Raw genomic sequence first — 27,544 nt, forward strand, 5'->3', positions numbered from 1 at the left:
CTACGTAGGAGTCTCTATTTTTACCAAGGATAATTACAGTAGGATGAATTTGTTTGCAAAATAGGTTGAGTCTCACCGAACTTGCCTAGATTTTTTACCTAAGTGCAGCAAGTAAAGCAATGGACTATAGACACTCTTTTTAAACTTTGCTTTGCTAGAAGTTTTATAAGACTCTCAGATTAAACTTTCAAAAACCTCTTGAGACTAGGAAGCCAAACCAAGGCCAACCTCAGACTTTGTCTGCATTCCCTATGTGTTTATTCTATGTATATTCTCAAATAGAACATCCCAGTCAAAGCCTTTATAATATAACCAATGTTTTCAAATGTGTCCTTTTATAAAGAGAGTAGATTCTTACTGAACTTGTGCAAATAACTTTATTAGCATAATCATATGAATGCTCATGAATAGTTTCCCAATTCTGGGGCACTGATATTGGGAGCAAAAGCGAATGTTTCAATTTTTATTCACAAAAGTATACTTTAGTAAATTGCTGTAAAGTATAAAGAGCTTAAAAGAGAAAGTTCATAAATCTGGAGAATAAAACATTCAAAGAATCAGTACATTTTCAAATTAAAATTATGAAAACATTATCATTTTGATTATTTAATCCAATAAAACTGAGGTTTTTTCTTCTGTGTCTTGAATTTCATGAAGGTGTCAGCCTGTTAATTAAAACATTGAAAGTTCTCAGAGAGTCCAGTGGTATGATCTTGAAGTTATCAGAAACTTGTATTCAAGAGTCGTTGTCAGAGTCTTTTCCATATATCTCCTCGAAGAAAAAGCAATTTTGGACTGTAGCTGATTATAAATACTTCGAGGAAGAATCAAAGCAACTGTCTGGGAATGACAAAGATTTAAAATGACTATGGTTAAAAATCTAATGAGATTTTTATTAGGTTTATTATGGTAAAGACACAGCTCACATAGAAATCTAGTTACTTCTGTGGCATATGACACTATGACTGATAACATATTCGATTTCCAGAAATTTCATATAGTTTTTAGAATACTCATTTTTTAAAACTTTTTTATTTTTATTTTTTGATGGAGTCTGGCTCTGTTGCCCAGGCTGGAGTGCTGTGTCATAATCTCTGCTCACTGCAAGCTCCGCCTCTCAGGTTGACGCCATTCTCTTGCCTCAGCCTCCGGAGTAGCTGGACTACAGGTGCCTGCCACCACGCCTGGCTAATTTTGGTTTTGTATTTTTAGTAGAGACGAGGTTTCGCCGTGTTAGTCAGGATGGTCTCCATTTCCTGACCTCATGATGTGGCCGTCTTGGTCTCCCAAAGTCCTGGGATTATAGACATGAGCCACCGCGCCCAGCCTAGAATACTCGTATTATTAACATTCCCATAAATATTATTTAGAGAAGGTTTAGCATCGCTTATCACTCATTTGAAAATGCTTTATATATATTTTAACATATCAAATAAGGTGGCTTTTCCACTCAGGTTATCTTTCCCAACTGGATTACTGAGTTCTTGGTGTAGCCCATTAATAATTAGGGCCAAAAACGTATAGTCTTATATATGTCGAAAAAGGTACTTAGGTAATTCCAGTACTGCTACCTGAAAATCATTGATTTAGTTTTAAGTTCTACCTATTACAAGAGTTCTCCATCCTCGTTACATGTTTGTAGTGTCAGGGAAGGCTTAAAAATTACCAGTGCCTGGGTCCCTCTCTAGACATTAATACTGGAACTCATGGGTGGGGCTTGAGCATCCACTTTTAAAAATGTTTTCCAGTGATTCCAATGTGTAGCTATATTTCCCATCAGATTTCTCTGATTTCTTGTGGCCTTCACTTTTTTTCTATTTTGGTATCATGATTATTTTCAGGTCTCATTTTCTGTCTTAGGCTTTATGTACCCTGGGGTAGGGACGTTGCCTTCTTCATTTCTGTATCTTTTTTGAACATGGGAATTGGTCATCAGGGAAAGGTCTCAACCACACATATGTTGTGTTCTGACTCTCAGGTTCACAGGCTAATCCTAAAGTCTTTGTTCTCCACGAGGTCAGAGATTGCTTGTGATGAAGAGTATGGTTAAGTCTGTAGTGCAGATGGTGGAGGGGAGTTCACCCTGTTTTTAGGCATAGCATTGGAACTAAGAATTTTATGTCTATATGGGTGAAGGGGCAGGGATGTGCAGGAAGACAGTTCTAATTAGGACAGAGGAATTATACTAGGAAGTAGAGGTAAAGGAAGTGAGAAGGATTAGTAAATAGAAGAAATGCGAACTTACCAAATAGGCTAGTGTAGATCCCTGGATATTCTTGATTAAGTGAATTAACTAGATTGTAGAAGAGTAATGAGACAGTCATATGCAAGGAAGGTTTCAAAGCCTGGAGACAAGGAGTCAAGCAACACTTTGAGAAGTGGTTGGTCTTTATGGGAATGGAGAGAATTACGCTATTGAGAGATGTGAAAAATAATGAAGAGGGTTTCACAATGTGAAAATGTGTTTCTCATTTAAATCTGAGAAACAAATGAACAGAAGCTGGAGATAATTATGTCTTAAAGACAGTGGGGTACAGGGAGCATAAAGGCCAGGTAGAAAGGGAACTGCAGGAATTAGTGCTGGGATGCAGGAGTTTGGTGGAGGAAGGAGGAGATCCAGTCCCAGATACAGGGTAATAAGTCTTTTCCCTCTCCCAAGCATGGCCCTCAGCTGTGCAAGAAACGGGAGAAGAGAAAAGGCCATAATACCTGCCAGACTTCCTGAAATACAGAAATGACATCACGGTTGCTATGTCGGATAATGCCAGGATAGATGTCCTCTTCCTAAAGGAGCTGTCATGGAAAGAAAAGAAAAGAAGGAATGGAGATGATGTTATTTAAGGGGGGAGCCTCAGGAAAAAGTATGTAACATGAAGTACTCTATAATTGCTTATTCAAGGAATGCATTATTTCTGTTGGAAACCTCATGGGAGATGATTATATTCTTGCAGTTCTTTATCCCCTCTCACCCTGTTTCTAGGTTTTTGATCAGTCCTCTGTCAATTCTCTACTGCACTCAGATATTTCAGAAAGCTTTCGGATGGGAGAAAGGCTGATCGCTATTTTGTCTGTTATTAGAACTATCCACCTTTACACCTTTTCATAGTTGCATCTTTTACTTAGTGTCTCTGTGGTGGCAGCCATGAATGAGACCCTGCCAGATCTCCATGGCAGGGACCTGACTGACAGAAGGCCCAGGTCAGTGCATTTCAATTTCACCACCTCCTTTGCACAGAACACTTCCTCCCAACAGGCTCCCAACAAGGGCGTGAAAGCAAGCCTAGTTCTCTGAGACTCTCCCTAACTTTAATGGGTGACTTGTTGGTGGACTCCTCATCAGCCTTGCAAAAACTCTCTTAGAACTGCATTGATACCTAAAACTTCTTTCTCTTTCTTTTTCACAGGAGTCAGCTTTGCACAGTGGTCTTTGGATTATCCCACACTACTTTCGTGTCTGCCCCACGTTTCCTCACAGGTGTCTTCCCTGATAAATTATCTTATATATCTAATCCCATCCTGGATGCATCTCAGTTGCTGAAAACTAACATACCGGTCTTGATTCTTTGCCTTTAGATTTTTTCCTTTCTCACCCACAAGCAGTCAGTAACCATGTCCTAGTGTTTTATGTGTTACCTCTTTTTCTATATATATATGGAAAAAGGTACTGTTGAGTGGCACGTCCTATATGGAAGGCCTTGTGCTAAATACTTTACCTGTACCTCATTTAATTCACACAGTAACCCTGTCAGGTAGACATTATTTCCATTTTGCCGATGAAAAGGCAGAAGCTTAGAGTACAGTAAAAACTTTCCTGGTGTCATATGGCTAGTAGTTGAGATTTCTTTCTGGGACTGAGATTTCTTTCTAGGATTTGAGATTTCTTTCTAGTACTATTTGACCTCAAGGCTAATGATGATGGTAGTAATATAGCAGCTGACATTGGTTCGTCTGTGTGTGGCATCTTTTTTCATTGACTGCATTAAAACTTTAAAAGAATGGTATGAAGCAAGCTCTCTCATACTTCAGGATATGAAAGAAGAACAAACTACACCCAGGCACAGTGAATGAAGGAAACAATATGGATTAGAGTGGATGAAAATAAAATGCAGAATGGAAAAAGAATAGAGTAAACTAATAAAACCAAAGTTTGATTCCTCAAAATAAAATCAGCAAAATTGACGACCATTAACTTGACTAAGAAAAAAAGAAAGAAGATTAAAATTACTAAAATCAAAAATGAATATGGAGTCTGAGCCTGGTGGGTCATATTTTAATCTTAGCACTTTGGGAGGGCACAATCTGAGGAATTCTTGAGGCCAGGTGTTTGGACCAGCATAGGTAACCTGGGGAGACCCTGTCTCTACAAAAAAAGTTTAAAACCTATTGGCTGGGCATAGTGGCATGCATCTGTAGTCCTAGTATTTTGGGAGGCTGAAGAAGAAGAATTGCTTGTGCCCAGGAGTTTGAGGCTGCAAGGAGGCATAGTCACACCACTGTATTTCAGCCTGGGCTGGCCTACAGAGTGAGCACCTGTCTCTCCCTCTTAAAAAAAAAAAAAGAAAAGAAAAAAGAAAAAAGAAAATGAAATGATTACTACCAATTCTGATAAAATAATGATTAAGAAAGTGCTATCAATAATTGTATGCCAATGAATTGTATAACCTAGATGGAATAGACAAATTCCTAGAAAAACACAAAAATATGAATAGAACTATAATCAGTAATAAGATTGAATCAATAAAAGCATTTGATGAAATTCAATATTTTTTCATAATAAAAACATTCTAACTAAGAATGGAAGGAAACCACCTCAACATAAAGGCAATATGTGAAAAACCCAATGCTAACATCATACTCAATGGAGAAAGACTGAAAGCTTTCCCTGTATGAGCAGGAACAAGACAAGGATGCTGCTTTTGACACTTCTATTCAATGTAGTATTGAAAGGTCTAGTCAGAAAAATTAGGCAAGAATTTTAAAAAAGACATTCAAATTGGAAGAAAGGAGTAAAATTATTTCTGTTCACAGATAACTTGAACTTATATGTAGAAAATTTTAAAGATGGAACAAATCTATTAAAATTAATAAATGATTTCAGTAATGTTGCACAATACAAAACCAACATTCAAATATCCGTTGTATTTCAATACACTAACCATGAACAATCTGAAGGGAAATTAAGAAAAAATTTTAATTTGTATTAATATCAAAAAGAATAAAATATTTATGAATAAGCTTAACCAAAGAGGTGAAATAATTATACTTGAAATCCATAAAATATTGCTTAATGATAACATCAATAAAATGAAAGACATTTTGTTTTCATGAATTATAAGACTCACTAATGTTAGGAGGACAATGCCACCCAAAGTGAGCTGCAGATTCAATACAATTCCTATCAGAATCTCAGTGACATTTTTGCAGTAAAAGAAAAATCCATCCTAAAATTTATATTGAAACTCATCACCCTAAATAGACAAACAACTTCGAAGAGGAAGAATGAAGCCAGAGGACTGACACTTCCGGATTTGAACATTTACAACAAAGCCCCAGTAACCAATACAGTATGGTACTGGTATTAAGGAGGACATAGAAATTAATGAAATGGAACAGAGAGTCCAAAAGAGAGACTTGCATATATGTCCGAATGATTTTCTTTTTTTTTTTTTTTTTTTTTTTTTTTTTTTTTTTTGAGACGGAGTCTCGCTCTCCGGGCTGGAGTGCAGTGGCCGGATCTCAGCTCACTGCAAGCTGCGCCTCCCGGGTTTACGCCATTCTCCTGCCTCAGCCTCCCGAGTAGCTGGGACTACAGGCGCCCGCCACCTCGCCCGGCTAGATTTTTGTATTATTTTAGTAGAGACGGGGTTTCACTGTGTTAGCAGGATGGTCTCGATCTCCTGACCTCGTGATCCGCCCGTCTCGGCCTCCCAAAGTGCTGGGATTACAGGCTTGAGCCACCGCGCCCGGCCTGTCCGAATGATTTTCATCGAGTGTGCCAAGATCATTCAATGGGGAAAGGACAGTCTTCTCACCAAATGATATTGGGAAAGCTGGATATCCAAGGACAAGAATGAGTGGATCCTTTACCTAACATCATATACAAAAATTAACCCACAATAGATCAAAGATTTAAATGTAAGAAAAAAAACTATACAACCCTTAGAAGAAAACATAGGAGAAAACTTCATGATATTGGATTTCACAATGATTCCTTGGTTGTAAAAAAAAAGCATAGGCAACAAATAAAATGGATAAATTGGACTTCATAAAAATCAAAACCTTTTATATATCAAAGAACATTAACAAGAAAGTAAAAAGGCAACCTATGAAATAAGAAAAATAATTGCAAATTATAAGTTTGATAAGAAATTAATTTCCAGAATACATGAAAAAGTAGCAAACATCCAGAAACCCAATTAAAAAATGAACAAAGGATTAAAATAGAGTTTTCTCCAAGGAAGATATACAAATATCCAATAAGCCCATGCAAAGCTCCTCAGCATCATGAGTACTTAGAGATATGCAAATCAAAACCACAATGTGACACCACCTCACACACTTTAGGGTGGCTTCGATAAATAACAATGAAGACAGCAACACAAAACAACAAGTGTTTTCAAATAGATGAAAAAATCAGAGCTCTAGCACATTGCTGATGGGAATGGGAAATGTTATAGCCACTGTAAAAAGTGGTGTGGCTGTTTCTCAAAATATTAAACATAAATTACCATTTGATCCAGCAATCCCACTTCTGGACATACTCCCTATAGAACTGAAAAAAATTTGAACAAATATTTGCACATTGATGTTCAGAGAAGAATTACTCATAATAGCCAAAAAATGGAAACAACGGAAAAGTCCATTGAAAGATAAGTGGGTAGGCCAATGAGGTATATCTATATATCAAAATGATATTCAAGGTGGGCGGAGCAAGATGGCCAAATAGGAACAGCTCCAGTCTCCAGCTCCCAGTGCGAGCAACACAGAAGACAGGTGATTTCTGCATTTTCAACTGAGGTACTGGGTTTATCTCACTAGGGAATGCTGGACAATCCATGCTGGTCAGCTGCTGCAGCCCGACCAGCAAGAGCTGAAGCAGGGCGAGGCATCCCCTCACCTGGGAAGCGCAAGGGGGAAGGGAATCCCTTTTCCTAGCCAGGGGAACTGAGACACACAACACCTGGAAAATCGGGTAACTCCCACCCCAATACTGCGCTTTACCAAGGGTCTCAGTGAATGGGCACACCAGGAGATTATATCCCACAGCTGGCTGGGAGGGTCCCATGCCCATGGAGCCTCCCTCATTGCTAGTACAGCAGTCTGCGATCTAACGGCAAGGCAGCAGTGAGGCTCGGGGAGGGGCGCCTACCATTGCTGAGGATTAAGTAAGTAAACAAAGCCACTGGGAAGTTCAAAGTGGGTGGAGCTCACAGCAGCTCAAGGAGGCCTGCCTATCTCTGTAGACTCCACCTCTGGGGACAGGGCACAGCTAAACAACAACAGCAACAGCAACAGCAACAACAACAACAACAAAAAAGCAGCAGAAACCTCTGCAGATGCAAACGACTCTGTCTGACAGCTTTGAAGAGAGCAGTGGATCTCCCAATAGGGAAGTTGAGATCTGAGAATGGACAGACTGCCTGCTCAAGTGGGTCCCTGACCCCTGAGTAGCCTACCTGGGAGATATCCCCCACTAGGGGCAGACCATCACCCCACACCTCACACGGTGGAGTACACCCCTGAGAAGAAGCTTCCAAAGTAAGAATCAGACAAGTACACTCGTTCAGCAATATTCTATCTTCTGCAGCCTCTGCTGCTGATACCCAGGCAAACAGAGTCTGGAGTGGACCTCAAGCAATTTCCAACAGACCTACAGCTGAGGGTCCTGACTGTTAGAAGGAAAACTAACAAACAGGAAGGACACCCACACCAAAACCCCATCAGTACGTCACCATTATCAAAGACCAGAGGAAGATAAAACCACAAAGACGGGGAAAAAGGAGGGCAGAAAAGCTGGAAATTCAAAAAATAAGAGTGCATCTCCCCCTGCAAAGGAACACAGCTCATCACCAGCAACGGATCAAACCTGGATGGAGAATGACTTTGATGAGATGAGAGAAGAAGGCTTCAGTCCACCAAACTTCTCAGAGCTAAAGGAGGAATTATGTACCCAGTGCAAAGAAACTAAAAATCTTGAAAAAAGAGTGGAAGAATTGATAACTAAAATAATTAATGCAGAGAAGGCCATAAACGAACTGACAGAGATGAAAACCGTGACACGAGAAATACGTGACAAACACACAAGCTTCGGTAACCGACTCGATCAACTGGAAGAAAGAGTATCAGCGATTGAGGATCAAATAAATGACATGAAGCAAGAAGAGAAATCTAAAGAAAAAAGAAGAAAAAGAAATGAACGAAGCCCGCAAGAAGTATGGGATTATGTAAAAAGACCAAATCTACGTCTGATTGGGGTGCCTGAAAGTGAGGGGAAAAATGGAACCAAGTTGGAAAACACTCTTCAGGATATCATCCAGAACTTCCCCAACCTAGTAGGGCAGGCCAACATTCAAATTCAGGAAATACAGAGAACGCCAAAAAGATACTCCTCGAGAAGAGCAACTTCAAGACACATAATTGCCAGGTTCACCAAAGTTGAAATGAAGGAAAAAAATGTTAAGGGCAGCCAGAGAGAAAGGTCGGGTTACCCACAAAGGGAAGCCCATCAGAATAACAGCAGATCTCTCGGCAGAAACTCTACAAGCCAGAAGAGAGTGGGGACCAATATTTACCATTCTTAAAAAAAAGAATTTTCAACCTAGAATTTCATATCCAGTCACACTAAGTTTCATAAGTGAAGGAGAAATAAAATCCTTTACAGATAAGCAAATGTTTAGAGATTTTATCACCACCAGGCCTGTCTTACAAGAGACCCAGAAGGAAGCACTAAACATGGAAAGGAACAACTGGTACCTGCCATTGCAAAAACATGCTAAAATGTAAAGACCATTGAGGCTAGGAAGAAACTGCAACAACTAACGAGCAAAATAACCAGTTAATATAATGGCAGGATCAAATTCACACAGAACAATATTAACCTTAAATGTAAATGGACTAAATGGTTCAATTAAAAGACACAGACTGGCAAACTGGATAAAGAGTCAAGACCCATCAGTTTGCTGTATTCAGGAGACCCATCTCACATGCAGAGACATACATAGGCTCAAAATAAAGGGATGGAGGAAGATCTACCAAGCAAATGAAGAACAAAAAAAAAGCAGGGGTTGCAATACTAGTCTCTGATAAAACAGACTTTAAACCATCAAAGATCAAAAGAGACAAAGAAGGCCGTTACATTATTTTAAGGGGATCAATTCAACAGGAAGAGCTAACGATCCTAAATATATATGCACCCAATACAGGAGCACCCAGATTCATAAAGCAAGTCCTTAGAGACTTATAAAGAGACTTAGATTCCCATACAATAATAATAATAGGAGACTTCAACACCTCAGTGCCTACATTAGACAGATCAATGAGACAGAAAGTTAACAAGGATATCCAGGAATTGAATTCATCTCTGCAGTAAGCAGACCTAATAGACATCTACAGAACTCTCCTCCACAAATCAACAGAATATACATTCTTCTCAGCACCGCATCACACTTATTCCAAAATTGACCACATAATTGGAAGTAAAGCACTCCTCAGCAAATGTACAAGAACAGAAATTATAACAAACTGTCTCTCAGACCACAGTGCAATCAAACTAGAACTCAGGACTAAGAAACTCAATCAAAACCGCTCAACTACATGGAAACTGAACAACCTGCTCCTGAATGACTACTGGGTACATAACGAAATGAAGGCAGAAATAAAGATGTTCTTTGAAACCAATGAGAACAAAGATACAACATACCAGAATCTCTGGGACACATTTAAAGCAGTGTGTAGTGGGCAATTTATAGCACTAAATGCCCACAAGAGAAAGCTGGAAAGATCTGAAATTGACACTCTAACATCACAATGAAAAGAACTAGAGAGGCAAGAGCAAACACATTCAAAAGCTAGCAGAAGGCAAGAAATAACTAAGATCAGAGCAGAACTGAAGGAGATAGAGACACAAAAAACCTTCCAAAAAATCAATGAATTCAGGAGTTGGTTTTTTGAAAAGATCAACAAAATTGACAGACTGCTAGCAAGACTCATAAAGAAGAAAAGAGAGAGGAATCAAATAGATGCAATAAAAAATGATAAAGGGGATATCACCATGGACCCCACAGAAATACAAACTACCATCAGAGAATACTATAAACACCTCTACACAAAGAAACTAGATAATTTCCTGGACACTTACACTCTTCCAACACTAAACCAGGAAGAAGTTGAATCCCTAAATAGACCAATAGTAGGCTCTGAAATTGAGGCAATAATTAATAGCCTATCAACCAAAAAAAGTCTAGTACCAGATGGATTCACAGCTGAATTCTACCAGAGGTACAAGGAGGAGCTGGTACCATTCCTTCTGAAACTATTCCAATCAATAGAAAAAGAGGGAATCCTCCCTAACTCATTTTATGAGGCCCCCATCATCCTGATACCATAGCCTGGCAGAGACACAACAAAAAAAGAGAATTTTAGACCAATATCACTGATGAATATCGATGCAAAAATCCTCAATAAAATACTGGCAAACCGGATTCAGCAGCACATCAAAAAGCTTATCCACCATGATGAAGTGGGCTTCATCCCTGGGATGCAAGGCTGGTTCAACATTTGCAAATCAATAAACGTAATCCAGCATATAAACAGAACCAAAGACAAGAACCACATGATTATCTCAATAGATGCAGAAAAGGCCTTTGACAAAATTCAACAGCCCTTCTTGCTAAAATGCTCAATAAATTCAGTATGGTTAGAACGTACCTCAAAATAATAAGAGCTATTTATGACAAACCCACAGCCAATATCATACTGAATGGGCAAAAACTGGAAAAATTCCCTTTGAAAACTGGCACAAGACAGGGATGCTCTCTTCAGGATACAAAATCAATGTGCAAAAATAAGAAGCATTCTTATACACCATAACAGACAAACAGAGAGCCAAATCATGAATGAACTTCCATTCAGAATTGCTTCAAAGAGAATAAAATACCTAGGAATCCAACTTACAAGGGATGTAAAGGACCTCTTCAAGGAGAACTACAAACCACTGCTCAGTGAAATCAAAGAGGACACAAACAAATGGAAGAACATACCATGCTCATGGATAGGAAGAATCAATATCGTGAAAATGGCCATACTGCCCAAGGTTATTTATAGATTCAATGCCATCCCCATCAAGCTACCAATGAGTTTCTTCACAGAATTGGAAAAAACTGCCTTAAAGTTAATATGGAACCAAAAAAGAGCCTGCATTGCCAAGACAATCCTAAGTCAAAAGGACAAAGCTGGAGGCGTCACGGTACCTGACTTCAAACTATACTACAAGGCTAGAGTAACCAAAACAGCATGGTACTGGTACCAAAACAGAGATGTAGACCAATGGAGCAGAACAGAGTCCTCAGAAATAATACCACACATCTACAGCCATCTGATCTTTGACAAACCTGAGAGAAACCAGAAATGGGGAAAGGATTCCCTATTTAGTAAATGGTGATGGGAAAATTGGCTAGCCATAAGTAGAAAGCTGAAACTGGATCCTTTCCTTACTCCTTATAGGAAGATTAATTCGAGATGGATTAGAGACTTAAATGTTACACATAAAACCATAAAAAACCCTAGAAGAAAACCTAGGTAATACCATTCAGGACATAGGCATGGGCAAGGACTTCATGTCTAAAACACCAAAAGCAACGACAGCAAAAGCCAAAATTGACAAATGGGATCTAATTAAACTAAAGAGCTTCTGCACAGCAAAAGAAACTACCATCAGAGTGAGCAGGCAACCTACAGAATGGGAGAAAATTTTTGCAATCTACTCATCTGACAAAGGGCTAATATCCAGAATCTACAAAGAACTCAAACAAATATACAAGAAAAAAACAAACAACCCCATCAAAAAGTGGGCAAAGGACATGAACAGACATTTCTCAAAAGAAGACATTCATACAGCCAACAGACACATGAAAAGATGCTCATCATTACTCACCATCAGAGAAATGCAAATCAAAACCACAATGAGATACCATCTCACACCAGTTAGAATGGCAATCATTAAGAAGTCAGGAAACAACAGGTGTTGGAGAGGATGTGGAGAAATAGGAACACTTTTACACTGTTGTTGGGATTGTAAACTAGTTCAACCATTATGGAAAACAGTATGGCGATTCCTCAAGGATCTAGAACTAGAAGTACCATATGACCCAGCCATCCCACTACTGGGTATATACCCAAAGGATTATAAATCATGCTGTTATAAAGACACATGCACACGTATGTTTATTGCGGCACTATTCACAATAGCAAAGACTTGGAATCAACCCAAATGTCCATCTGTGACAGACTGGATTAAGAAAATGTGACACATATACACCATGGAATACTATGCAGCCATAAAAAAGGATGAGTTTGCATCCTTTGTAGGGACATGGATGTAGCTGGAAACCATCATTCTTAGCAAACTATCACAAGAACAGAAAACCAAACACCGCATGTTCTCACTCAGGTGGGAACTGAACAATGACATCACTTGGACTCAGGAAGGGGAACATCACACACCGGGGCCTATCATGGGGAGCAGGGAGGGGGGAGGGATTGCATTGGGAGTTATACCTGATGTAAATGATGAATTGATGGGTGCTGACGAGTTGATGGGTGCAGCACACCAACATGGCACAAGTATACATATGTAACAAACCTGCACGTTATGCACATGTACCCTAGAACTTAAAGTATAATTTAAAAAAAAAAAAAAAGAAAAGAAAACCCCATCGTCTCAGCCCAAAATCTCCTTAGGCTGATAAGAAGCTTTAGCAAAGTCTCAGGATACAAAATTAGTGTGCAAAAATCACAAGCATTCTTATACACCAGTAGCAGACAGAGAGCCAAATCATGAATGAACTTCCATTCAGAATTGCTTCAAAGAGAATAAAATACCTAGGAATCCAACTTACAAGGGATGTAAAGGACCTCTTCAAGGAGAACTACAAACCACTGCTCTGTGAAATAAAAGAGGACACAAACAAATAGGAGAACATACCATGCTCATGGATAGGAAGAATCAATATCATGAAAATGGCCATACTGCCCAAGGTAATTTATAGATTCAATGCCATTCACATCAAGCTACCAATGAGTTTCTTCACAGAATTGGAAAAAAATGCTTAAAAGTTCACATGGAACCAAAAAAGAGCCTGCATTGCCAAGACAATCCTAAGTCAAAAGAGCAAAGCTGGACGCATCACGCTACCTGACTTCAAACTATACTACAAGGCTACAGTAACCAAAACAGCATGGTACTGGTACCAAAACAGAGATATAGACCAATGGAACAGAACAGAGTCCTCAGAAATAATACCGCACATCTACAGCCATCTGATCTTTGACAAACCTGAGAAAAACAAGAAATGGGGAAAGGATTCCCTATTTAATAAATGGTGATGGGAAAATTGGCTAGCCATAAGTAGAAAGCTGAAACTGGATCCTTTCCTTACTCCTTATACGAGAATTAATTCAAGATGGATTAGAGACTTAAATGTTAGACCTAATACCATAAAAACCCTAGAAGAAAACCTAGGTAATACCATTCAGGACATAAGCATGGGCAAGGACTTCATGTCTAAAACACCAAAAGCAATGGCAGCAAAAGCCAAAATTGACAAATGGGATCTAATTAAACTAAAGAGCTTCTGCACAGCAAAAGAAACTACCATCAGAGTGAACAGGCAACCTACAGAATGGGAGAAAATTTTTGCAATCTACTCATCTGACAAAGGGCTAATATCCAGAACCTGCAAAGAACTCAAACAAATTTACAAGAAAAAACAACCCCATCAAAAAGTAGGCAAAGGATATGAACAGACATTTCTCAAAAGAAGACATTCATACAGCCAACAGACAGATGAAAAAAATGCTCATCATAACTGGCCATCAGAGAAATGCAAACCAAAATCACAATGAGATGCCATCTCACAACAGTTAGAATGGCAATCATTAAAAAGTCAGGAAACAACAGGTGCTGGAGAGGATGTGGAGAAATAGGAACACTTTTACACTGTTGTTGGGATTGTAAACTAGTTCACCCATTATGGAAACAGTATGGCAATTCCTTAAGGATCTAGAACTAGAAGTACCATATGACCCAGCCATCCCATTATTGGGTATATACCAAGAGGATTATAAATCATGCTGTTATAAGGACACATGCACATGTATGTTTATTGCAGCACTATTCACAATAGCAAAGACTTGGAATCAACCCAAATCTCCATCATTAACAGACTGGATTAAGAAAGTGTGGCACATATACACCATGGAATACTATGCAGCCATAATAAATGATGAGTTTGTGTCCTTTGTAGGGACGTGGATGCAGCTGGAAACCCTCATTCTCAGCAAACTGTCTCAAGAACAGAAAACCAAACACCACATATTCTCACTCATAGGTGGGAACTGAACAATGAGATCACTTGGACTTGGGAAGGGGAACATCACACACCGGGGCCTATCACGGGGTTGGGGGGGAGGGATTGCATTGGGAGTTATACCTGACGTAAATGACGAATTGATGGGTGCTGACAAGTTGATGGGTGCAGCACACCAACGTGGCAGAAGTATACATATGTAACAAACCTGCATGTTATGTACATATACCCTAGAACTTACAGTATAATAATAATAATAAAAGTTATTCAAACTTAACAAGGAATAAAATTCCAATACATCGTGCAAAATGGATGAACCTTGAAAACATTATGCTAACCGAAATTAGCCAGACACAAAAGGATAATTCTTACCTACTTCCATTTATAAAAGATATAGTAGCCAGTTACATAGAGACAGAAAGTAGTATGGTGGGTACTAAGGGTTAAGGGGAGAAGGAGTGAGAGTTACTGTTTATTGAGTACAGAGGTTTAATATGGTAAGAGGAAAAAGTTCCAGAAATGGATAGTGTGATGGTTACACAACACAAAATTGCACACTTAGAAATAGTTAATGATAAGCCTTATATTAGATATATAAAAAGTGTCCTGGTAGTGTTACGCTCTAGAAATACACACCTTTTGGTATTGTCCCTTTCCTGCCAGGCAGAGTCCCAGAGGTGAATCTCCCTATTTCTCCAAGTGTGCATCACTCACTCTCCTCTGTGCTGTGTCCTAGTGCTGTGCCCACAGCCTCACACAGCTGATGACTTCAGAGTCAGGAAACAGCTCAAGAGTCAGCCCCAAGGCTCCCTCTCTTCTTATTTCCCTGCAGCCTAGGCTTCACTTCAACTGGCAACTTGATTTCGCCGAATTCAGGACAGGCCACCAGGGCTCTTTCTCTACACAAGCTGGTCCCACCCCAGGTGGAGTCCAGCAGGCCCAGACACCAGAGAAGCCCGGAGCAGAGCAGGGAGCGGTCTGAGCTGCTCCTCTCTCATCCAGGGGACTTCCTCCTCTCATTTGGAGGAAAAATGTGAGCTTGTTTCAAAGCCTCAGATGTTCCTTGCAGCTCATGGAGTAGTAAAAGAAAACAAAGACATGGTAGAAAGGGATGTGTTGGTGACAGTGAGAAAAAACTTGACCTTGAGGACTCTCCTTCTTGTCCCTTTGTGAAGCCTCTTCCACCACATAGGGCTCAGGACTGACAAAGCCCCCTCCCAACCTTTCTCAGCCTGGACACAAGTTCAGCCATGAGAAAACAGAAAAACAAGGAGAAGAGAGTCTGTAGAGACAAATTGGGAGGGTTCAGGAGGAGAATTTAGGATTTGCTTCTGCCCATGGGACACAGGCTGGGAATAAAAATGTTTTCCTGACTCTTCTCTGAAAGCCAGATAGACTCCACCTAAAACCCTATTGCCAATGATGCAGGGATCCACTTACCAGAGACTTTGATCGTCTTGAATGTGGAACGTTCGCTGCCAGTGGCTGAGTTACGAGCAGAGCAACCATAGAGCCCGCTATGCTTTGTAGTAATTTGGGGGATAAAGAGCTCTTGTCCTGATTGCAGAAACTTCCCATTAATCGTCCAAGAATACTCTGCCGGTGGGTTAGAGTCCGCGAAGCAGTACAAGTAGAGGTTTTCTCCTGAACGGTAATAGGCGAATGGAGACAAAATGCTGGGGACGTGTGGACCATCTGGAGTAAAGAGAATAAAGCCACAGGTGATGTCGTCTGAGGGAAGGGGATGCTCCTGGTCTCTTAAAGGGACACAGTGTCCCTCTGAGCCAAGACACACCCTCAAGGCCCAGCCAAACCGCTCCTGTGTTCACTGAGCCGAGGCCTGAGGTATTCACCTGTTTCTCCCATCACAGGCTGTAGACCCCAAGTCTCCTCACCGTATATTCTTGTTTAAGATGTGCCTACCCAGGTTTTCCCAGGGCAGGGAGTCATGACCAGCTCGGGTGTCCAGAAATAAAAGTGTCTGTACTTGGACCTGAGAGAGACTGAGATGCCTGGCCTCTGGTTGTTTGGATTTTAGCTGGTGGCCTGGTCCACAGAGGAACCAAAGATACAAAGGACATCCAGGGTGACTGGGTCACTGGGGATGCTACCAACTCGGTCCCGTATTTCACATTCATAGGGTCCTGTGTCATTTCTTGTGACATTGGCTAGAATGAGGATCCTGTTTTTACCGGGTTGCTTTAGCCTGGGAACTGACCCGAAGGCTCTGATCATTTACCCACCATACGTAGGTGTAGCCCTGAGTCTTAGGTTCACAGTTAAGGCTACAACATTCTTAGTCTCCACGGGGTTGAAGTTGTAGCTGGTGATGTATGGCTTGGGCAGCTCTGCTGTGTGGACAACAGAGAGAAGTTTGTCTTGTGTGACACCTTTGATTCTTCCACAGGCATCCTTCCATCAGAGTTGGCATCTCCCACCTCTCAGCCCACTCGAGTCCTTGAAAGTCAATAGCTGGTGCGTGTGTCACAAGACAGATGCATGATGATCTAAGGGCTCAAAGACTGTGAGGCCACCTGCTCTGTCTTAGGGAAGCACAGACTTTCTCAAGTGTGAATTGAGCAGCAGTGTTGGGTCATGGACAGACATGTCAGTGGGAGTCACAGCCCCTGGTACCCCTCCCAGTCCCTCTCTAATCAGCTGTCTGGCTGGCTCACCTTGGGTTCCTTACCTGGAATGTGCAACTGCTGGGCCCCTTCCAAATTCCATCCTACTTTGCCCCCCTAGATGTGATTTCTCTGCAGCTTCCATTTCCAAGGACATTCTAGAGATGAGTAATAATGGGACTTCCCATTGTCCTGAAACCCTGAAGATACTGAGCAGCCTGGCCTGGGACTGAATGTTTCAGCAGAAAGAAGACAGGGGAGACCAGAGTCAAGCCTGGAGGTCAGTTCAGTCATCAGGCAGTGGAGGTACAAGGTGGGGCAGTTTTCTGCAGGTGTTTCATGATGACTTACTTGTTCCAGTGACCTCCAAAGACAGAGCAGAGTGCAAGGAATGATCTAGAAAGAGTAAAGGGGACAGGCAAGATCTGGTGGCTTTGGAGCAGAACCATGTTCCCTGTTTGGGGTTCTTTAAGTTTCCTCTCCTTCTGCAGAGGACAGGTGAGGACTATGTGGATCTTTCCAGAAATACATGTGGACATTTGCAAATGCAGAGCTGGCTGGTGGAAAGGGTGGCAATGAACTCCTGGAAATCTGGTCCCCATGGACCATGTGTGTTTGATGAATATGAGACAAATTTGGGGAGAAGTTTTGCAAATACTTTCTTCCATTGGACACTCTACTCTATGATTCCATGGGTTTGACTACTCTTGGGACCTCACGTAAGTGAATTCCAGAGTGAATCTGAGAAGAGAGCTGCTGGGATTGGGGAGAATCAGAAGGTGTTCATGGATGTGCAGTTTCAGTTATGCAAGATGGGGAGATTCTAGAGATCTGCTGTACAGCTTGATGCCTATAGTTCACACAGATTGAGTATTTCTTATGCATAAGACTTAGGACAAAAAGTGTTTTGGATTTCTGACATTTTTTGATTCTGAAACGTTTGTCACATACTTACTGGTTTAGCATCCTAAATCTGAAAGATTCAAAACCTAAAATGCTCAGGTGAGCATTTCTTTTCACATCAGTTAAGTACGCAAAAGTGGGAGGTGATAGGCCAAATACATTCCTGCCCTTTTTTTTCTTTCTTTTTGTTTTTTCTCTCTCACCACGTTTGTAACTTGGTGATTAGTTTTTGGTCGATTCCGTACTGGTCATGTGGCACTTGTATATTCTTGAAGGCTTTGGGATGTGAGATATTATGATTGCTATTTTCTATGTCATCAAATCTTTCCACATTTCCATGATTGCATCTTTTCCTCAGTGTCTGTGTTGTGGCAGTCATTAATAAGAGTCTCTCAGGTCAGATTTAGGACAGGTTTTTGTAATTCTGCAAAATATGTTACTGGGTTTCTGGTAGGGGTTGCTTTGAAACTGCAGCTCACTTTGGGTAGTATTGTCTTCCTAACAATATCAATTCTTCCAATCCATGAAAATGAAATGTCTTTGCATATACTGATGTCATCTTTAATATCTTTCAGTAATGCTTTGTAGTTTTCAAGGTATAACCCTTAGACCGTTTTGGTTAAACTTATTCCAAAATATTTTATTCCTTTTGATGTTAATGTGAATGGAAATTCTTTTCTTAATTTCCTTTCAGATTGTTCATTGTTAGTGTATAGTCTGAACAATGATGTATAAAGAGTGAAGGGGACAGGCAAAAGCTGGTGGTTTTCAAGCAGGAACATATGCCCTGTCCTGGGTTTTTGTTTTTTCCTCTTACTTTGCAGAGGGCAGGTGACTCTTCCCTGATAGCCAGATAGACTTCACTGGAAAACATATTGCCAGTGCCCTAGGGACCCACTTATCAGGGACTATGATCCTCTTGATTATGAGATTTGTTCCAAAAGTGGCTGAGTTATGTATGAAACAGACATAGACCCCTCTATATGTTTTAGTGATTTGGGGATAAAGAACACTTGTGCTGATTGCTGGAACTTCTCATCAATCAGCCAAGGATGTTCTGCCAGTGGGTGAGAGTCTGTGAGGCAGGAGAGCTTGAGTACTTCCCCTGTATGGTAATAGGTGTTTGAAGAAGAAATGGTGGGGGCATCCAGACCATCTGGAGCAAAGAGAATAAAGTCACAGGTGATGATGTCAGAGGGAAGGGAAAATCCTGGTCTGTGGAAGGGCCACAGTGACCCTGTGAGCTAAGTCACAACACTGAAGTCCCAGCCAAATCCCTGCTGTGTTCACTGATCTGGACCCTGAGACATTCACCTGTTTCTCCCATCATAACCTGTGGACCCTGAGTCTCCCATGACAGCAGCAGCCTCTTCTCTTCTATTGTTGGTCAAGCCTAAGCCTACTCTTAGTACTCATGGCCAACTTTGATGTCCAGGGGTAAAGGTCTCTGTACTTGGACCTGAGAGGGACTGGGAGGCCTGGCCTCTGGCCATGTGTATATGGGATGGCAGCCTGGCTCACAGAGGAACAGAAGATACTCCCAGATGAGATTCAGGGTGACTGGGTCACTGCGGCTGGAACTCACTGGGTTCTTCATTTCACATTCATAGGGTCCTGCAGTATACTTTGAGACACCAAATAGAATGAGGGTTCTGTTGTTTTCGGACAGCTGCAACCTGGGACTGATAGGGAGGCTCTGACCATTTATCCACCACAGGTAGCTTGCGTTCTGATTGTCAGGATTACAGGATAAGATCACAGTCTCCGTGGCCTCCCTGGGGTTTAAGTTGCTGCTGTTGATGGAGGGCTTGGGAGTCTCCACTGTGCAGATAACAGAGAGAAGATTGCCCTGTGTGGCACCTTTGATTCCTCCAAAGACATTTTTCAATCAGAGATGGCATTTCCCACCTTTCAGCCCACTCAAGTCCTTAAAAGCCCATGTCAAGTGTGTGTGTTACAAGACAGATGCATGGCAATCTGAGGGCTTAGAGATTGTGAGGCTGCCTGCTTTATGTGGGAGAAGCACCGACTTTCTCGTGTGTGAAGTGAGCAGCAGTATTGGGTCATGGAAAGGCATGAGACCAGCAGTCACAGCTCCCGGTGCTCCTCTGAGTCCCTCCCTCCCCAACTGCCTGCCTGGCCCACCCTGTGTTCCTCACTTGGAGCATGCAGTGCTGGAATCTTCTTAGTTTCAGTCTTACTTTGCCCCCCAAGGTATGTTTTATCTGCAGCTTCCCTTTCAAGGACATCCTAGAGATGGATGATGGAACTTCCCATTGTCCTTAAACCCTTTGGGTACTGGGAAGCCTGGCCTGGGACTGGGTACTTCAGCAGAAATTACACCGGGGAGACCAGAGTCAAGCCTGGAGGTCTGTTCAGTCATCAGGCAGTGGCGCCACAAGGTGGGGCAGTTTTCCTAGCTGTCTCATAGTGACTGACTTGAGCCAGTGACCTCCAAAGATAGAGCAGAGTCCAAGGAATGACCTATAAAGAGTGAAGGGGACAGGCAAGAGCTGATAGCTTTGGACCAAGACCATGTTCCCTGTTGTGTGTTCATGATGTTCCCTTCCCCCTGTAGAGGGAAGGTGAGGACCATGTGGTTGTTTCTAGATATACATGTGGATGTTTGAAAATGCAGAACTGACTGGTGGAAAGGGCGAATATGAACTGATGATGGAAGTCTGGCCCTCATGGACGATATGTGTTTGGTGGCTATTAGAACAATATTTGGGAAGAAGTCTTGCAGGTACTTTCTGTCATTAGACATTCTACTCTCTGATTCTATGAGTTTGACTACTCTATTTACCACATCTCAGGGGATTCCAGAGCGAATCAGAGAGTAGAATAGTAGTTTCTAGGAGCTGGGGTTGGGGGAATAGGGCATTGTTCCATGGCTGTGTGGTTTCAGTTAGATAGGTTGAGGAGTTTCTAGAGATCTCCTGTACAGCTTCATGCCTATAGTTCATACAGATAAAGTGTTCCTTATGCAGAAAGCTTAAAACCAAATATTTTGGATTTCTAACTTCTTTTTTTATTTTGGAATATTTGCAGTAGATGTACTGGGTTAGCATCCCAAATCTGAAAAATTTTAAATCCAAAATGCTCCAGTGAGAACATCTTTTTGGCATCACATCAGTGGTCAGAAGTGTTGGATTCTGGGGCGTTTCAGATTTTGGATTTCTAGATTTGGGATGCTCAATTTGTAATACTGTAATTTTCCCATAAAACGTTCTCAGGAGTTTAGACCTCATGTTATGTTCTGACTCTAGTAACAAGACAAAAAAAATTGGGGGAAGCTTTAAAATGTTGTCATAAGTGGAAATTTTTACTGATGGTCCAAACATCTAAGATCAATTGCTGGTAGTAGTATTTCTCTTGATACCAAATTAAGGTTTAGGTGTGGGGTGAATTCCAGCAGGATCACATTATGCTCAAAGAAAGATGCCAAAGGTGATTTGAAATTAGCAAGTCCTTAAGTAGAGAGAGTCCCGTTAAAAGGACAGAACTGGTCAGTGTGTCAATTACATAAAGGGAGGAATGATGCAGAATTAAAAGAAGTGATGTGTGTTATGTTAGTAAATATAGAAAGAACTCCCTGTTTCTAATTTCTCTGCAGAGTTAGGAAAAATGGGGAGGAGCCCAAAACAGGTATGTGAAATGCTTTCTTCATTTTCTCTTAACCTCAGGAAATACAACTAGAGTTTCAGTTTGTGTGAATTAGGAAGAGTCTAAGTGAGACGCCAATGGCTCATGTGTCCCCCACACGAAGCACCCCACCTTGTGAAAATGGCATCATCAGGAGGAAGCAATCATATGTGGCACCGGCAGTAAAACCATCAGATAGCAACCTCTGGCCACCTCCAACAGGTCCCCGACACCACCAGTATTCCCATTACGTGTATGTTACAGCCTTGGTAGTTGTCCCACAACTACAACATTTAAAAATTGCTGTTGTCAATACAAAATGTTAAATATGAAGTAGAATATGTTGTTCCACTTTTTTTCCCCCACTCTTTTTGAACTTTCCTGTTTCAGTTTTGGAAGTTTCTATTGACACATCCTCAAGCTAGGGATTCTTTCCTCAGCTGTGTGCATTCTACTAGTAAGCATCAAAAGCATTCTTCATTTCTCTCACAGCACTTTTTTTTTTTTTTTCTGAGATGGAGCCTCATTCTGTTGCCCAGGCTGGAGTGCAGTCGTATGGCCTTGGCTTACTGCAAGCTCCATCTTCTGGGTTCACACCATTTTCCTGCCTCAGCCTCTCATGTAGCTGGGACTACACGTGCCTGCCACCACGTCTGGCTATTTGTTTGTATTTTTAGTAGAGTCGGGGTATCACCGTGTTTGCCAGTAGGGTCTCGATCTCCTGACCTCGTGATCCACCTGCCTCACCTTCCCAAAGTGCTGAGATTACAGGCGTCAGCCACTGTGCCAGGCCATCTCTGAGGGATTTTAATGAGTTATTGACTTTTGAGTTTGTTCAGCTGTTTACTTACTGTTAGAACCGAGTGACAAATTTCAAGCTTGTTATATGCCTGACAGGAAACCAGAAGTCTCTAGGAAGTGACTGGAGAATGTGAGCTCCATAGTAGGCTGAGGATGGAGTCACGAGTGAAATGGGTGAAATGAGCCCATTGGCTTTGGAGACTGCAGGCCTGTCCAGCCTCTGACACCCTGGTGAGTCAGTGCAACGATTCCAACAGTGACAGAAAACTAGCATGGTTGACTCCATCTGGCATCTAGTCTCAGGTTGGCTGTCCTCACTCATTCCTGGACATAGGCCAGGTTAACCATGGGAGGAATGTAGTTTATGGTTTAACTTTGAAGAAACAATGATAATAGTTTCTCGATAAAACTAATACCCTTACTTTGCCCGGGATTTCCTTTGTAAAACTGGTGAAAGACCATGAGAGTAAGATTATAGGAGGGAACTGAGTTCTGCTAAAGTGCAGGCACAGTTTCTATAATCACTTACTGCTCAAATGTCATTTGGTCAGAGTTTACAAAATTTGTAAGTAATTGCTCCAATAGATAACATTACTATTGTAGAACCTGAGATTGGTCTTTTGAGATGTTTCTTATTGTTTGCATTCTGGCAGCCTGCTGACCTCATCCATACCCATGACTAATGACTCAGCCAGTCACGTGGTCCCCACCTAGAGGCAGATTCAAGCACAAACGGATCATTTCCCTCCGCCCGCATTATTCCATCATCAAACAATCAGCAGTAGTCCTGTGTCCCTGAAACTATCATTGAAAATTTCTAACCCCTGATCCACTAGGGAGGCTGATTTGAGTAATAATAAACCTCCGTCCTCCTGTTTGGCAGACTTGGAGTCATTGAAATCTTTCTTTACTGCAAATCACCATTGGGATAGGGGCCAGAAGAAATTGTCTGGGAATTATAAGAGTGGATGGAGGAGCTGCCTATCCCTGTCCCATGGTCTTGTCCACAGAGCAGCCTCGCAAAGGGAAAGAGCCCTGGATGGGGATACAGTGGAAGAGCATTCTCTTAGTGACCTGGGGACATTGCCTCGAGATGAAGCTTTTCAGGAGTGGAAACTCCAGGTGATTTCTGTGCCTTTCCTATTTCCTGGGAGGTGGGCCAGGCCACAGTGTTAGCAGGAAGGGAACAGAACAGTCAGCCTAGTTAGAGGGAGTGTCTGGGGAAGGCCTAGGGATGGAGGAAGACACTGTGCTGGACAGGGCCTGCGAGTTAGAATGAAGTGGGAGGAAGATGAGGGACACAGAGAAGCTGAGAGAGGCAGAGGCAGCATGGCAGTGAACTGTGGGGCACACAGTGACTTCAGTGACCCCAAGGACCAGGTGCTCCCATTTCCACAGTCCAGGACCAGGGAGCCCTGAAAACCCTCCAGTGGCCAAAGAGCTTCAGAGTTACACATGAGGTGGGATGGCTTTAGGGGCAAGAGGAAGTGGAGGGATGAAACGTGGATGTCAGCCTCTGAAGGACAAGGGACAGGTGTGGTGAGAACTTCGTAGGATTCTGCATCCAAGACCCAGTCTCTAAAGAGGTTATGGATCATTCATTTCTTCATTGAATTCCTATTCCTTCATTTGTTATGTGAGAGCTCCTGAGTGTGTGTCTCTCACTGGACTTGTGCTGGTGCAGGGTGTGAGTGGGGAATGAAAACAAGGTCCTCTCCTTTATCCTGTCATGCCAGTGACATGGACACTTTGGGAAACACAGGATTTCAGGTTCAGTGATGGGAGTTAAGATCTTAGGGAGAGGCCTGGACATTTTTTGCATTGACTCTGATGGTTGAGGCTGGTGATTTAGTTCTGGAGTGCAGACTAATCAGCTGACCATTTGTTCTCACTCCTCTGAGGTTTGGATGCCTAAGAAGAGAGAATTTCAGCTAATAAATGACTACAGGGTCATTTGAACCCAACAAGCCCTCACTTCTGGTGGAGGAGAGGATGGGCCTGTGGCTGCAGACAGACCTTATGTGACCCTGATCTGCCTTTTGTGTTTGTGTGACTCTGGTTCAGTGACTGTGCCTTCCTGTGCCTCAGTTTTCTCTCAGTCAAATAAGCTAAATGGCAAATGGGCTGTGGCTTTTAATGCTATCTGTGAATAAACTGTAAATTATTCACAGTCACCAGACCTAATACTTGGCACAGTGGAGGTGTTCACACAAACAGCATTTATTATTATTCACTTCCATGAGAGAGCACCTTTAGGTCAGATCCCTGTGGAGAAGCTACATTTTCTCTCTTCTGTTTCTGCTTCTGGGGACATTAGACTTCCTATGGAGTGTCCTAAGCCTCGCAAGGTAGTTGGCCAATGGCCTACAAAGCTTGTCTTTCTGTCCTCTCCACTCTGAGTGTCAGGTGAAGAAAGCTCTGTCCTTGACCAGATGAGGTTCTGAGGGCTGAGCTCTGGCTAGTGAGCAGCTCCAGGAGACACAGTCCTCAGACAGCTGGTGAATCCTTTGTCCCAGTAAGCCCTACTACAACTCAGAATTGGCACAGGCTCCTCAGCTTTATCTGGAGTAAGGATTTAAGGACAGAGGTCTGGGGTTGAGGCTTCTTGGGCTGAGCTTCTCTGAGAGTATCTCAGGGGTCTTCTTAGGCAAAGCCCTACTCAGTTCTCCAGGGTCTTTCTCAGGGTCAAGTTTATGAAGAGGACATGAGGTGCTTGGCTGACACTGATCTCCTGCTGCTGAGCATCTCCCCATCAGACTGTCCTTCCTGTGCAGCAAGTGTTGGCAGAGTCTGGAGTCAGGAAAAGAATTCTGATCTGCTGTAGTTTGTCTCCTCTGTGTGTGTCCTGCACTAAATGCTGAAGCCCCAACATGGGACATAATGCAGAGAGGGACGCAGGCATGGTCTAGGCCTGACAATCCTGTGTGTGCAAAGTAGAAGTGACTACCACCCCCCAACACCCAGGGATCATGTGGAATCACTCACAGTATAAGGTGAAATTTCCAGTTACTCCTTCATTCCCATCACCTTGCTTTATGATTTCTACGGTGTAGGATACTGCGTCCTTCTGGTTGACACTCTGGATCAGCAGGGATGCATTGGAATATACTGTTTCTCGTCCACTGTATGCAGGCCCAAATACAATTCTTTCAGTTTCTATTACATATGCTGTAATGTAATGGTGGAGATCCATTAAATGCCCTTTGTACCAGATGTAGGCAGCAGGATTCTGGGGCAAATTGTGAACAAGTAGAAGAACATCGTTCCCCTCAGAAACATTGGTTGGCTGAGCTTCAATTGTGACTTGAGCAGTGGTGGGCGGGTTCCAGAAGATTAAAAGTGATGCTAGGAGGTGGAGAGAGCATCAGTCAATATTGAAACCTATGTATTGGGGTGAAAAGATGGGGCCCTGGGTCCTGAGAAAATCTCTTCAATCATCAGCCTTGAAGACACACACACAGACACACACAAAAACACACATACCTCTTTTTTTATGTGTGTGTGATTGTGTGTTTGTGTCCTACTGTCCTACTGTCCTACTGGGTGAAGGTCAGTGGCATGACCCCCATTCCTTCCACACTTCTGATCTCGGCATTTTTCTGTTTGGAATCCTCTTCCCCAGAGGTCTGCACAGCTCTCTCCACACTGCCCTCAGGTCCTGCTCACATCAGGGCATCCTTAGACTTCTTTCCTGACACCTCCTTCAGAGACCCTGGGTCTTCCCTTTCTGACCTTTCCCTGCTCTGCTCCCTCCAGAGCTCTTGTCAACACCTGACCTCACATTCTAGATCTCTTTGCATGTCTGTCTTCCTCCCCATGAGAGCATGAGCTCCGTGAGGACAGGGACTTGTGTGATCTTGTTTGCACCCCAGTGCCTGGGACAGGCTGCAGACTCCTGTAGATGTGAGAGTTCCAAGGGCCCTCCATGTCTGGGGTGTCTTTTTTTCTTTCCTCAATTGTTGAAGTTTTTGCTGAGGACAGTGTTTCATGCCCTGCTTACATTTTCATTTGAAGTGCAATCTGGTAATGGTTATTATTATCATTTTTCAAAATGTGGTGGCCAGTGATGATTAACAAGGAAAACAGAACACTTGAGATTTTCCTACCTCTTACCAATTCCAGTTCAATGTGATTTTCCTGTTTTGACCCCTGTCCCTCTCTGATATATTTTCCCCTATCCAGGCTCCAACAGAGCCTTCTTTCCTGTGTTTTTTTTTTTTTTTCTTGGAGATGGAGTCTCTTACTGTCAGCCAGGTTGGCGTGCAGTAGCACAGTCTCCGCACACTGCAACCTCTGCCTCCCGGGTTCATGCAATTCTCCTGCCTCAGCCTCCTGAGTAACTAGGATTATAGGAGCACACCACCACACCTGGTTAATTTTTTGTATTTTTAGTAGAGACGGGGCTTCACTGTGTTTAACAGACTGGTCTTGACCTCCTGACCTCATGATCCACCCAACTCAGCATCCCAAAGTGCTGACTTTTAATATTAAGAACTCCATCCTCTCCAGGAAACCCCATCCAATCATTCTGCTTCTTCCTACTGTCCTCTCTGAGGAAGTTCTCTCCTCACCTGTGAGCACGAGCTCCTTCCAGGTGATGTGCAGTGTGCAGGGAGGCGCTGAGAGGGGCCTCATGGCCTGTGCTGCCTGTGTGTTCTCTGTGGAGATGAGCCTGGGATCCAGAAACTTTCTGAGCACGGCTGTCAGCTGTGCTGTCCTTCCTCCTTCTGTGCTGAGCCTCTTCCCGAGGCAGAAGCACTTCTCAGGCTCATGGGCGGGGTCTGTGCCCAGGACACCCCTCTGTCCCCACCTCTCTCAGTCCTGCCTCCTTGTCCCTCCTTCTCTTTTTCCTTTTGCCTGTGTGTCAGGTCCCTGGGAATTGTGGAGGCCTCTGCCTTTTTCAGCAGTGATTCTGTCACCAAACCTCGACACACACTATGTGCAGAAACACAAACACACACACAAAAGAGACACACACAGACACAC

General features: G+C 42.4%; 1 protein-coding gene across 1 annotated transcript; it reads right to left on the bottom strand.

Moving 5' to 3' along the window:
• Positions 1-27,457, bottom strand: LOC117089229 (putative pregnancy-specific beta-1-glycoprotein 7). The gene is given in 9 exon segments (XM_033220238.1): positions 1-840; positions 2,710-2,793; positions 16,026-16,280; positions 16,658-16,793; positions 16,795-16,871; positions 16,874-16,940; positions 19,659-19,933; positions 25,544-25,903; positions 27,130-27,457. Coding segments are annotated over 8 exon segments (1,278 nt in total). The 5' UTR covers positions 27,194-27,457; the 3' UTR covers positions 1-840; positions 2,710-2,749.
• Between the last annotated feature and the right edge of the window lie 87 nt (positions 27,458-27,544).

Source organism: Trachypithecus francoisi, unplaced genomic scaffold (genome assembly GCF_009764315.1).
Source record: "Trachypithecus francoisi isolate TF-2019V2 unplaced genomic scaffold, Tfra_2.0 Contig00811, whole genome shotgun sequence".
NCBI classification, from domain to species: Eukaryota; Metazoa; Chordata; class Mammalia; order Primates; family Cercopithecidae; genus Trachypithecus; species Trachypithecus francoisi.